The following is a 13,813-nucleotide window of genomic DNA, read 5'->3' as shown; positions in this document are numbered from 1 at the left end:
TTTCACCGCTATCTTGATCTATATTTGACCATATGTTAGCAAGAGCGAAACGTATTGTATACGAACTTGTGACAGGTTTTTTTTTTTTTTTTTTATCCTGTCCTGACCTGGTATGAAATGTATAATTTGTATACCTTGTATTCTGTAATAGATCAAGTTGTGTTTCAAACTTTACTGAAAACCAGTGTTCACGTTCATAGACTACACACAGATACTTTTCTGAGGAGAGCTATTTAAAAATATTATCATCATTTTTTTGGTAAAAAGCTGCTTTTGTTTGTAAACACTTGAATGTATTTGAAATTTCTAAAAATATTATAAAAAATGTTCATTCATACACAGTGTGTAACGTTTCTGTTACGTTTTCAAAAATATGCATATGTGCAGATATCTTAAGATAGCAGCTGCTATACTAAAATAAGTAGCCTACATAATTGTTATAGCTAACTGAAATGTTGAATATAAGCGGTTATTTTATCATAACGTATTTTCATTTATCTTTTTGCAGTTGAAATATATACACATTTTGTATGTTCTAGCTCGGTTTTCATTATTAAATCATGACTGAAGTTTTGCATATCGATTATCTCTGTGTTTTATCACAATCACACCTAACTGGAAGTTCTACAGCTGTTATCATTACGAATTCATTACGAATCAATATCACTATGAATCACTCTGTATCTATGAATCAGATCTAAAATACTGAGTACACTTTAAATCGGGTAGGCTTTCTATTATTTATTTTCACGGCGAGCATTTCATCTCGAAAAAACAACAACAGCAAAACTACGTATTAGCAAAAATCAGTACTATGTATAGAAGATACATTTATGACACGTTATTGTTCTTCATGTGCAAATGTGTCGGATATTTTCCTCATAAGCACGTCTGGGAGATACTCCACATCTGCCCCTCAATATCTGCCCCAGACTGGGCTGAAGTAAATTTAACCGCCCTGAACATGATCCTAACACCTTTTTTCTTTTTTATCAAAATCATCCAATCATCACACACTAAAATTAAAATCTATTTTTTGATTCTCTGTGGCTTTAGGTTCATTAAAGCATGAAATTGGCAGCTTATAAAGAAGGTCAACATTCTTAACCATTAGGAAGCTAGTGTAACCTATGAGCAAAAGATTTCACTAAACAACCATTATAAAAATACCTGCATATGTATGTGTGTGTGTATATGTTTGTGAACCTTACAGCTAACTTTTTCATGATGGGAAAAAAGCTAATAGTCCCTATTGTGTGAAGCATTTATTGCTGCAGCTGTGACTTGTGTTGGGTTTTCTGGATATTTACAAGTGCTGTCCATGCAGTCATTTCATGATCCAGATGTGTGTATGGTTGAGTGAAACAAAGATTCAGGCTGAGATTAATTTACTGTAGTTTTAGACACAGAAGTTAATGCACCAAAGCAAATATAACAACATTTTGTTGCCTTTACTTTTATATCATAATAAATTATGTGTTAATAAGGTGTCAGGCCCTTGCTATTAGTTATGTGAATATTATGTTTTTAGGCTTGTTCACTGAAGTTTAACTGACAGTGAGTAATAGATTTTTTTAAATGTTTATTATTATTATTAGTTATAACTTGTAAGGTAATTATAGATCTGAAATTAAAAAGATAAATGTGAAAATAAAACTAAATTAAAGTGGTGGATTAACATAAAATGTGTGTTGTTGTTGTTTTGATCCTGTTGTGTGCTCTCTCATCTTGACTGTGTTCATTGCAGCACCCAGTCTCTAATGTTCCCTCTGCTTTTCATTCCCTCTATGTCACATATGGATTCTTCCTGCATGCAGCCGAGCCCCTGTCTGCCGTGGTCTCGGAGGAGAGGCAGGAACAGCGCGGGCTGGTACAGGTAGCTCCAGAGGGAGACCAGGACCTGCTCACCTGTGGCCAGTGTCAGATGAACTTCCCTTTGGGAGAAATCCTTATTTTCATTGAGCACAAGAGGAAGCAGTGCAATGGCACTTTTTGCATGGACAAAGCAGTGGATAAGCCCCCATCGCCCTTGCACGGTGACCTGAGGAGAGCCTCCAACCCTGTGGAGGTGGGCGTCCAGGTCACGCCGGAGGACGATGACTGCTTATCAACGTCTTCTCGAGGAATCTGTCCGAAACAGGAAAACATTACAGGTAACTTCATCTCATGTGATTTTCCTCTTAAAAATAGAAGGAATCTGCGTGTTTTTGTGTGAGGAACATTTGTGGTGGAGCAGAGTTGTTGTGTGGGCCACATATCGTAGACACATGTCCTTTCTCGGTGGGTCGCCTCATTCGCAGCTCTGGAGACATATCAGAGTGCTGAATATTTAAAAGCTGTGGGGCAGGAAGGGGAAAAGGGGTATATTCAATCAAACCTCAAAGTGAGAAGCCATTACGAAGACCAAAAGAGGAACCGGCATTACTTCACAGAGTACAAAGAAGAAAAAACAAAAAAGCATTTAAAATCAGATTTATTATCTCAAGATCATCGCTGCTTGGAATCAAGGATCTCTTTCAGATGGACTCTGTGGGATTTGGATAATTAAGCTCAGATTCGAACCGTAGATCGCTTGCATGCTTCAGTTTAACACATTTGGACTTTGTGTTTCAAATCCTTTTTCTGTGTTAACTTGTCGTTCACTCTTCATGGTAATGAAATGAGAAAGAATGTGGCAGAGTGTGACTTAAAAGTTGTAGATTTGTTGAAGTAGAGTGCAAAGAGTGTGCTCTTTATGGTATGGTGGATTGCTCATCCCTACTGGGAGAAAAAAAGGGGAGATGTGGGGTGATTTGGCACTGGAGGGGCGGTTCGAGGAGTCCTTGCTGTGACAGGAGAGGCCATCCCCCTCGGTGTGTGTCCACAGGCTCATGGGAAATGCCTCTCTGTGCTGCACAGCCTCTCTCATGTGGTCTGGACAGATGTATCTTGATTCCGTTGTGAATACTTGTATAGCCACATCTTATCCGTACAAATGCATGTCTGCACATTTTCACTTTCTGTCAAAAAAGGAAAGGAAATGGAAGGCCGTTCGGTTATTTTGGTTTGTCAGGCAACAACAACACAATGCTAATTATTTGTTTTAGTTTTGTGGATGTGCATTTTAATTGCAGTTGACTTTATGCACTATATAAAACACGGAAAATGCAGTCATAAAAAAACATAGTCCCTAGTTTCCACTGTAAACAAAGGCAACCCTGGAATCTCAGAGTAGCGTAAGTCTAACCTTGCTTAAGCTGAACGTAAGTGAAATTAACTGCTTTAAGTTTGTCAGTGTGTTATTATGTGTCCATGAGTGTCTTGTGCTGGTGGGGCGATTTAGAGTGGCTGTTTTTTTAAATCTAGAAAATGTGAGAGTGAGACTTTCCAGTCTGTTTTTCTGGCCTGGCTTTACGTTTGGCCATTCTCTGGTGTGCCTCAAAGATCAGGTTCCAGGAAGCGTCTGGGTCCGGTTAGACCCATCAGCAGTCATTTGGACTTGACCCTTTGCTCTGGGCTAATTATCGTCTGCTGAGTTCAAGTATTGAAGTATTTTCCAACAGTTCCCACTTGCATAGTCTGAGATACAGAAAATGAAGCCTCCTAGATTGAGTGTAAAATGTTTACAATAATCTGCTGTGGAACACACTTTTGTGCTATAGTACATTTAAATTTGATCAGATATGGAGGCTGAATGGGGTCATTTGTGTCTGCTTGCCCTCTTTGTTTTAAGCATGTTGATGCAGTTTCAGCACAAATTATACAACCTTTATGCAAGCTGGCTATCATGCACGTCTGTCGTTTCTGTCAGCCGCTAAACTGGGTTATTAAACTCATTTACATCATAATGTATCAGGGTTCAGCTGATAGCGTTGGGTCACTGGTATTATGTGTGCTTGTTATTATTATTATTATTATTTTTTTTTTTAACTATTTTGTGGGAAGGTTCATAACAGCTTCTCAGCATATGACTGTATCTGCTGCATGGCAGGTCAGACAGGGAAGACATATTAATTAGCCAAATTATAGAAGATTTCAGACATAACATATCCAAGGTTAGTTATGACTGCAGCTTACCATGAATGTATAAATCATAATAATTTGAGAGAGAGAGAGTGAGTGAGCGCGCGTGTGTGTGTATATACCTGGGTTAGAGGTGGTCAAGAACATCACAAAACTGCAAGGCTGAATATATATATATATATAAAACAGACATATAAATGATCAAAATGTAATTATATGTGTGTATATATATAAAAATGTTGTACATATCTTTCTATTTATTAATTTTATAAATATTATTTTAATATGAACTTTTGCTTATTTTTTATTTTGTATTCATTGTTTATATATATTTTTTTATTAATTAAGTGTTATTATTTATTTAAGATATTTTAAAGATCATTAGTTAGTTCAGGCGACCAAATAAGGAGTGGTATGTGTGATGTAACAGCTCCATTTCCTATAGAGCTGCTCAGTGTGAGAAAAGGCAGTAACTGCCACAGAGGAATGGATTTGCTGTGTGAGCATAGAAATGGGGCAATACTCATGTGTGTGAGACTGTGTGTTACCCCAAACAGCAAAATGGATCCTGGTGAGGGGGCCTTACTGGAGATGACCGAGACATTATCCTCTCCCAAGCAGTCATTTAATATGGTCATAATGTATTTATTTCATTTGTAATTTCTAAATGAGATTTTGAATGCTCTCATTTCTTTAAAATGGCAAAAAATTAGACAGGTTGTCACAAAAGTGTCTTGTTGAATAAATGTTGTCCCACTGCTTTGAATTCACTCTGTTGATATAGTCGACTTCATGTCCTTTGCTGCACAATATAAGATGTCTGATGAAATTTACAAATTATGCAGAGTAACAGCCTATGATCTTCTGTTTCGCAATGCGTTGTCCACAAACATGTAGATGGAACAGACTGAATTAGCTTTGGCTCGCGATATAAGGCCATTTGGAGCTCTGAACTTTTTTTTTTTATCAAGCGCTTTTCAAGACTCTGTCTTTCCCTATGGCAGCCCTTCAGAAATTATGACTGCTCGCCAATAAATCGGCAGATTAGATCGGACTAACACTGCTTCCATGCAGAACGGACCTCAATACAGATAATTGTTTTTTAAATGGCCTTTGCTGGGTGGGTTTTTAATGTCTCTAACTCTCCTGCTCGCTCACTCACTCGCTCATTTTGTCACTCTCTCCCTCTCTGTTATGCATATGGCTGTAGCAGTCAATGTAAATCAGGGCCATCCAATTAATATTGAATCAATTACACTGTGTGTGATTGTCAGGCATGTGAGCCGCCTGCAATTTTCTGTGCCAAAATGTGACCCAAATGAGCGGCTTAACAAAGACCCCAGCAATTTAAGCTTTTTTTTCCTTATTGTTTTTTCTTTTCTTCCTCTTTTTTTAAATCACATATTATCTGGAGCTTGACGATCTGTCATGATCATAATTATCATCAAAGCGCCTCACTGGAGTTCAGCTGCGAGGGAGCGAGTGTGCTGACACTGATCGTTTTTTTAAGGGGACTTGTAAGGTGCAGCGTTAACTGACGTGCGGTCATCAGTGAGAACTGAGGCAACCACGGCAGTTGCTTTTATTTTCCAAACTGCCCCGTGCAGCATGGGAGTGTGTGTGTTTCTGACAGACATAATAGACTTTCCTTAGAGGCATGTGTGGAAATATGCATGCATACAGAGGCTGTTCAGTGTCACAAAATCATTTTATTTGTGCATACTTTTTTTTTTTTTTACCATCAAAAAATTAATAATCGGAAAGCGACAAAGAGACATGTCTCAGCCGAGCAGCGATGGTAGCCTGGAAGTGGCTCTTTATGAATATGCATTCGAACCGGGGGGATGCCATTCGCATCTAATTTTTATTTCCTTTCACCGGCAGGATTTCTTCATACACAGTTGTCCCTTTCAAAGAACTCTGGGCTGTGTGTGAAGCCCATATGTGTTTGTGTTTAGTCCTTGCATATGTGTAACATCTCCTGTCTGATCTTGGAGAAAAATAGCATTACCGAATGTGTGAGTGTGAGAGGTGTGCAGTGCTTTTCCAGAGGGAAGAGGTGTAATAATAGCACAGAATGGTATTTAATTCTCCTGGAGCTGTTTTGCTGCATGTGGTGATGTGTCTCTCAGCATCCCTCACAGAAACATTGTGATATTCTGCATCCTCGGGCTTGATTTGCATGATACAGTCGGCTCGGTGCTGTGGGGGTGGACGGCTTCCTTTCATTCGCCATTTTCATCTAATGGGCTACAGCACATGTTTTTTGTTGGGTTGGGAATTTTGTGTTGCATGGGAAACAAACAGAATCCATTTTTTAGTTGTTGTTCGTGCAAGACTTATTTGTTATCAGGTGAAATTCATATATTATATGAAAATTGTATATCTGAAGGCTTTTAACCTTAAAAATCATGTTGTTTTTACCTGTTTTTTTTTTTTTTTGCACCAAAGCCGGCTTGCAAGGAAACAAAGGTATTTAGCATCCAGACGGGCACTGCCTGGCACAGTGCCACCTGCTCCGTCTCAGTTCTCCCACCCCCGCACCCCTTCATACGCTCTTAGCACCCAATGATGCTCTCACCCCCCCACCCATCCCTCCCTCCTGCAGACAATGGCATCGCCTCCTCCATCACAAGAGGAGAAATACCCAGCTCTCTCCTTTCTGTCTGTCCTCATCTCCATAATGCCACCTGATCACGCTGTCTTTCCAGGACTACCTCGAGTGATCGCTTTGTCTTTCCGGCGGATGTTAGATGGAAAATAAAAGCTAAATGCAAAAATGCTCAGTATCTGTTGTTGTTCGCAGATACGTGCCGGTGTAGAGTTCGATTTTAGGTCCGTGAGAAGTGTGATTATGCCTTTGTGGAGGGATTTTGTGATCTTTCTACTGATATTCAAGCACCCCTCTTGTCTGATCTCCTCGTTTTCATGTTTTTTTTTTTTTGTACCAACATGTGTGTGGATTTTTTTATGTGGGTGGACGTGCACAGACCCACTGGGTCCTGTCAAACTACAGCTCTCAAATTGTGTCAGATGTTTTGCAAGGAAGGTGTCCATAAAAATGTTTATGTACCACAAAGCAAATTTATAAATCGCAGCGGATTACAGACAGCTTCTATAAACACAGATAGGAATGGTGCGGAGTTGCTTGGCCATAACTGTGAGAGGCCTGAGTGTTTGTCTGGGGTTTTCTGCAGCCGTGTATGCGAGGTGTGTGTGTGTGTGAGAGTTGGCACTAGTACTGCAGGACATCCCTCAGCGGCCAATGCCAAAGAGAAATTGGCACAGAGCAGGGCTGGAGGCATTGGGTGGGCTTCAGGAGGGTATCCTCCACTACTCTGTTTACCTTTTACACACACACACACTGTCGGACACATGTAATGGCCTCGTCACTGCTCCAGAGCTAGGCTAGTTCATTTTCACACACACACACTTCTTTCTTTTTACTCTATCTCTCCTGGTAGCACAAGGTGGACAGTACTCCACTACGAGGTCACCTTGACCAGCTATGCCCCCGCGCCAGCCGGGTTGCTCAATACGATCAATTCATCTGGGCTCTAATGGTTACAGATGGCAGGACTTGAGTCTCTACAGACACCTTCAGCGCTTGGTGTTTTTTTCTCTCTTCTCCCTTCCTCTCTGTTTTGTCGCTCCTTCTATCATTCTGTCTCTGCTAATCTCTTAGGGGCGTCTGCTTCCCACCTGTAGGGAAGAAAAATCACAAACGAGATCGCTTTAATATGTCAACAGTTGCTCCAAATGACACAGAGATTATTTTTATTTTTATTTTTTTTATTTGCTGATATCTTTTCCTCCTCTGAAATACCTCTGAAGACTGTTTTCAGATTTGACAAAGATATCAACGTTTTTAATCAAACGCAATATCAGTATGAACTCAAACATTTCTTATCAAATTCTTCGAGAACTGTATTAGCTGAGATCTAGTTTTAATTTGATTTTAATTTATTCAACTTGATATCTCTCGCTGGTGTTTAACAATTATCTCATTAGTGTCTATTTTTTATTACTTCTAAATAATATTGTGAGAAATATCTCATAAAATGTTAACTTTTACTAACCTTTTCTCCTAGAATGATTTTTTTTTTACTTTTAAAATGTAAAAGTCAGCGAAGCAATGAAAGAGCTCAGTTTGTGTTGTATTCCTATACTTTTCAGATTTTCTCCTCCGAAAATTACTTAAGGAATCTCATAGGTTTAGAAGAGTTCTTAACAATGTCTTAATTCTGCTAAGATTTGCCAAGATATCAAAGTCTGCAACCAAATGAGATCTCAATATGAACTCAATCATTCATCAGATTCTTCCAAGACTGAATTATCTGATTATTATTTGATTTGATTTAAATGAATCCACATTCATTTTCTTGTTTATATGTAAACAGTCATCTCATTTGTGTCTTATTATTATTTCTCCTAGAGCATTTTCTCCTAAAGCGAAACATCTGGGGAGAAAAATTATTTTTATACTCTTTAATTTGTTATTTGAAACTTAAAAGTTAACTGAGCTATAAAAGAACATGAGATTTTTCTACAATCTTGTGCTTTTTCCCAAATTATTCTGCTCAGAAAAAGACCATAGGAATCTCAAAGTGTTTTAGAAGAGCTCTTCAATGTTTCAAACTGTGCTCATTGTTGCCAATATAAAAAGCTTACAATCAAATGAGATCTTAAAATAAACTCAAAAATTTCTTATCAAATTCTTCCAGAACTGAATTATCTATATTTATCTGAATTAACTAATTGATAGTTTTACATATTAATTTTCTTTGTTTGTGAGCAATCGATTTATTTGTGTCTATTTTTTTTATCCTAAAGAATTATTAATTAAATATTTGATAAAAGCTCAACTTTTTCTTAGAAGTTTCTCTTAAAATTAGTTTTCCCCCCCTTTTAATGTTGTGAATTAAAACTCAATGTCACTTAGCCAATAAAAGGACAATCTCTGAGCAATGCAATTTTCCTCAGGGAAGTGCCCTCAGATTTCTCACACAGGGGAAGACAGGATGTTAGATACTACCTTTCTGATCCGGTTCTGTTAAAAACAACAACAACAACACAGTGTTAAGCAGGACAGGCTTGTCTCTTGCAGGCTGGTGGATCCATGTCAAAATCTTTCACTTAGACTTTACTTGAAGCCACCGCACACCCCTCGCCCATGTGAGGACCTCAAGAGCGTGCGTGCCACAACTGGAGCTGCTGTTCGTATTTCCCTCTCTGTGTTTGTGTGTGATTTGGGTGGTTGCCTGCTCTGCTCATGTTGGTATTGGGTGCCTGCCTAGTTTTAGTGGGTTGTAGTGTTTGTGTATGTGTGTGTGTGTGTGTGTGTGTGTGCACGTATTTGCATGTGGTTTTAGACTCTGCAGCGGAGACTGTATGCATAAGCTTTGCGTGACGAGGGCTTAGATCTTGCACAGATTAATGATTAATTATTGTTTTATTTACATTTTGTTTTACAGTATATGTTACATTTTGAAAATGAAACATTAGTTGGCATTAGATACTTTTATTATTTTGGTTATGTTTATATGATTACTATTTGACATTGGTCTGGTGGATGTTTAGATATCCAGATATGCATTATGGTAAGGTCACTCACTGTAGCTTGTGTGTTGTGTATGCACATACTGTATATGTCTATATACTGTATACAGATCCATATGAATGCTCAGAAATGGCCTATTCTGTCAGTTCCAGTGGTGACTGGGCTCTGAATCTCTTCTGTACTGTGCTGGAGACCTGTGTAGGTCACAGCCCCTCACCTAGAGCAGGACGGCCTGTCATACTCTTTCCCCTCCTGCCTGTCAATAAGTGAATTGCTTTATTTTTAGATTTGAGTGGGATGAAGCCACCCAGAGCCCAGCTGCAGCCCACATCGGCTCAACCTGCCTGTGACCACAGAAGCTCTAATATTTGATCTGTGTACAGTTAGACACAGATATCAACCTTTAATGTTATTGATAAAGACTCCAAATTATACTTTTTTTTTGTCACTCCGTGAGCGCTCGTTTGAAGGCCTTCTCGTTTGTGTAATTGAGGAGAATTGAATTTATGTCTCTTGTGGCTTTTTATAATACACCATTTTTAATAATACAACTTTTTGTACATGGTGTTTTTTTGTTGTTGATAAGTGCAATGTGTTTATTATTTAGCTGTTGCTTTTATTTAATTAAATTGCTTGCATTGTAAGTATAACATTGGCAGTTTAATTCACATAACTAATAGAAAATGATCAACCTTCAGTTTCATTGATAAAGACACCAAATTATCTCTTTTGATGACGTTGATCCATGAGTGTTGAAAACTGAAAGCTCTGTTGGTATAATTGAGGAGAACTGAGTTTATTTCTCAATGATGTGTCTAGTTCTGTGTTTTTTATATAGTACAAAATGTGACATTTATTTGTACAAAATTGTCTTTTTGATGCAGTGTATTTGTATTTTATTTTAGCTATAGCTTTTCTTTTATTTGATTGAATTGAATTGCTTTTATTTAAAATATTATAGCAGCACTGTTATTTGCATAACTAACGGAAACAAACGATTATATCTGCACTAAAACATTTTTTTATTACCTCTGTTACCGCTCTACTTACTCCGATGTCTGCTGCCACAAATATTGAACTGCTTTTCAAATGATCATTTACTCAATAAACCGACAATTACCAGAAAAGTGTTTCCTCTTTATGAATGAACGGATCTGTATGAAACAGGATGGAAACAAATAAAGAATTTGAAGAGTCGAGTAAAGCTGAGAGCCAGCTTTGTTAAGCAGCCATTATTGTGTTGATTGGTCTCTAAGCTCACACCTAGACACTCACTAGCCTCCGTCAGGCCCACGGGGCTTACATACTTACACATACACACATTCTCGGCTTTTCCTGTTAACAAACTTGAGGAAAATGATGCAACATCTACTCATAAAAACGTGTGCTTGCGACACACACACACACACACACACACACACGGACTGCTACTTCCTGACTGAATCTTACTGATAATTTGCTCAGGCTCATTTGAATTTTAAGCACTTCTTTAATCTTCAAAGCCTAAATTGCTTTATGAATATGCATGGTGTGGGCAGACTTTAGTTCATTACCTAGTTGTAAATTCTAATGACCATTAGGTCTTCTCAGTAATTGCCAGTTGTTTTGCATTTTTGATTGGCCTATTACCATACGCATTCTGAACACATCAGCATGGCCTGTCAGACCTTGTGAAGGGAGCTGTGTATGAAAAAGCATGCATGTGTTTATAAGTGTGCGTGCATGCTTATACAGAGGAGGGGTGTCCTGAGGAAGAAAAATGAAGAAAAGATGTAAAGGTATAAATTGCTTCTGAGCTTTGCTTTTTTTCATCCTGGATTTTGAATGAGAAATGGAGGTTGTAAATTAAAGCAACGTTTTGTATGTGAAGATTGAAAGTTCACCGGGAGATTTGACATATTTAATTTACTTGATGACTCTGCACACCCTCATTAATGCACCTTGAATACAGCGGCGCACTTAATCACTGCTGATCAGACCCGGCTCAGCCCGCTGCTGTAACATACTGCAGAGATAGTGGAGAGAGCCTCGTCTAACCACTCAAATTACGCACACACTGACAACAATTCTGCCTTCTGCATATGATGACATTCATGCTTTTTTTTCTGCTCCAAACCCACCCTAACCCCCCTTCCCATTGAGGAAGCAGATGTTGAAAACCTCCTCCATCCCAAACACACACACACACACACACACTCTTGCTGGGACTCAAATGCTAGTGCCATTTTCAGAAAGTGATTTGTCTTACTAAGTGAGGCTCTCTGTTAACATGCTGAGGGAAATTAATTAAATCTTTCAGCACATTGCATGTGTCCCTCCACATGTGGACATGTGGCTGTGTTGGTTCCAGATCTCAAACATGCGTTTATACAGTCGGAACCCATATGAAAATGCACATGAAGACCTACACACACACACACACACACACACACACACACAAATCTCGACTTGTATCAGCGTATGCATTTCCCAAAAGAGTCATATGTAATTGAACCAGAAAGAGACTGAGAGTGGGCTTGTGGACAAAAAATGTCAGTCAGATAAATTCATGCATATATTATAATGAGAAGTAATCAGATAGAGAGCTGAATTTTTTTTTACAATACATAATTAATCATATTTTAATAATATAATAATAAAATAATAAAAATATATTTCAATAATAATAGTACTAAAAATAATAAACAACTAAAATAATAATAATAAAAAAAACCACAAGGATAAATATTTATTTTCCCTTTATAGTTTGCATATTGCTTTTTTTCAGTTTTCTTTCCGCACCTGTTTTTGCCAGAAGTGCTTTGAGGGAGCACTGAAACCTGCATTGCAATGAAAAAGAATTCTTAATCAGGAAAGAAAGTAAGTTGCGCGCGGATGCATGGTTTTACTTCTTGGATGGACGTGCCACTTTCAGGAGAGGAGGGGAGGACAGAGTTGGAGGGCGAGGAGAATAGACTCGGGCCGGTGGGACTCGGCAGGCACCGTTTCCTCCGGACTCCTTTAGCCCTACCCCGGCTGTGAGCACGCTTCAGAGTTGTTAATATTCAGCTGGGAAACCGTATCCAGAACACAAATAAATTATTAAGTGCATGAACTTTTTAGGCAGTAAGATGAACTGATGGGGCACATCTGTGAGATCCAGGGTCTTTTTTTATTTGTGTATGTGTGTGTGTGTGTGTGTGTAGCGTGGTGTAGTATGGGTTTCTTTGCATGCGTGTGTGTTTTTGTGCATGTGCAGAGTGGATCTGCCCTTTTCCGACTTCCCAGCCTCTGGTCTCCGGCCAAGGGCATGCATAATTGATTCCACACGCGCTATCATTTTCTTGATGTAATTGCCTTAGTTAGATAATGATGAAATCTAATGGATAATTTATCGTATCAAAATGGGTAAAGAAAGAACGAAATGGCTGTGCATGTTTAGGGGATAAGCACTGGCTGTCCATTTGACTCTATCCTGGGCGGCATGTCGGATCTCTGTAATGTGGGTTGATTAGTTCTCTTTTCTCCTTGATTAGCGGACTTAAAGAGTAAATACTCTATCAATCTCTCCATCCTGAGGTCTTCTCTTCAGCCATCTGTGTCTAATTCCATCTTCAATTCAGCTTTAGACTCGTTTCCCTCTTTGCCACCATCTCTTTGCACCTGGACAGCAGAGAGTGGATTGTCATCCTTTGGGAATTATATTTTTTGTTTGATTGAGATGTCTTTCTCTGAACTGTTAGCAGTCAGCTTGCGTGATCTGTTGTTATGCCGCATGCATTCGCTCGTGTGTGTGTGTGTGTGTGTGTTTGTGTAAGTGTGAGATGAGATCCTGGCAGAGGCTCTGAACTGTTTGTTTCACAGTGGGGGTTGTGAACCGTGTCTGTTTGTGCTCTGAACAGGAACCTGTCCCTGATGGGTGCTGCTGTCTCTAGTCTGTTGCCTGAGCTCATACAACACACACACATACACACACACATGCATGCATAAACATGCTTGAAACACACATGTTATATAGACGACCTGCTCATGTTGTGTCTGCCTTAATCCTTGTATCAGTTGTCAGCAGAAACCAGGTACAATCTGAAAAGTGGGAAGAGACATATTAAAAACTTTATCAGCCTGGCTAATAAATATTACTTAGGTGACTGTCACTGCTGTAAAGGAAGAAAAGTCAGCACTATGCAGTTACTGTTGAATATAGTTGGGAACCAAGAGTCGGTACTTATTCAGAACTTTCCATTTTTATTTTTAATAAATACTTGAACCAAA

At 38.7% G+C, this 13,813-nt stretch overlaps 1 protein-coding gene across 1 annotated transcript in view; it reads left to right on the top strand.

Annotated features, from left to right (window-relative positions):
* LOC113112656 (B-cell lymphoma/leukemia 11A-like) overlaps nucleotides 1-13,813 on the top strand; it is a 49,239-nt gene that overhangs the window by 2,518 nt on the left and 32,908 nt on the right. Inside the window, exon 2 of the mRNA XM_026278408.1 lies at nucleotides 1,818-2,153. Coding sequence (XP_026134193.1) covers nucleotides 1,818-2,153 — 336 coding nt within the window. The remainder of the gene's footprint in view (nucleotides 1-1,817; nucleotides 2,154-13,813) is intronic.

Source organism: Carassius auratus, chromosome 13, assembly GCF_003368295.1.
Source record: "Carassius auratus strain Wakin chromosome 13, ASM336829v1, whole genome shotgun sequence".
In the NCBI taxonomy this organism is placed as follows: Eukaryota; Metazoa; Chordata; class Actinopteri; order Cypriniformes; family Cyprinidae; genus Carassius; species Carassius auratus.
Note: the sequence above shows the minus strand (reverse complement) of the source record. Positions and strands in the feature narration are given on the sequence as shown.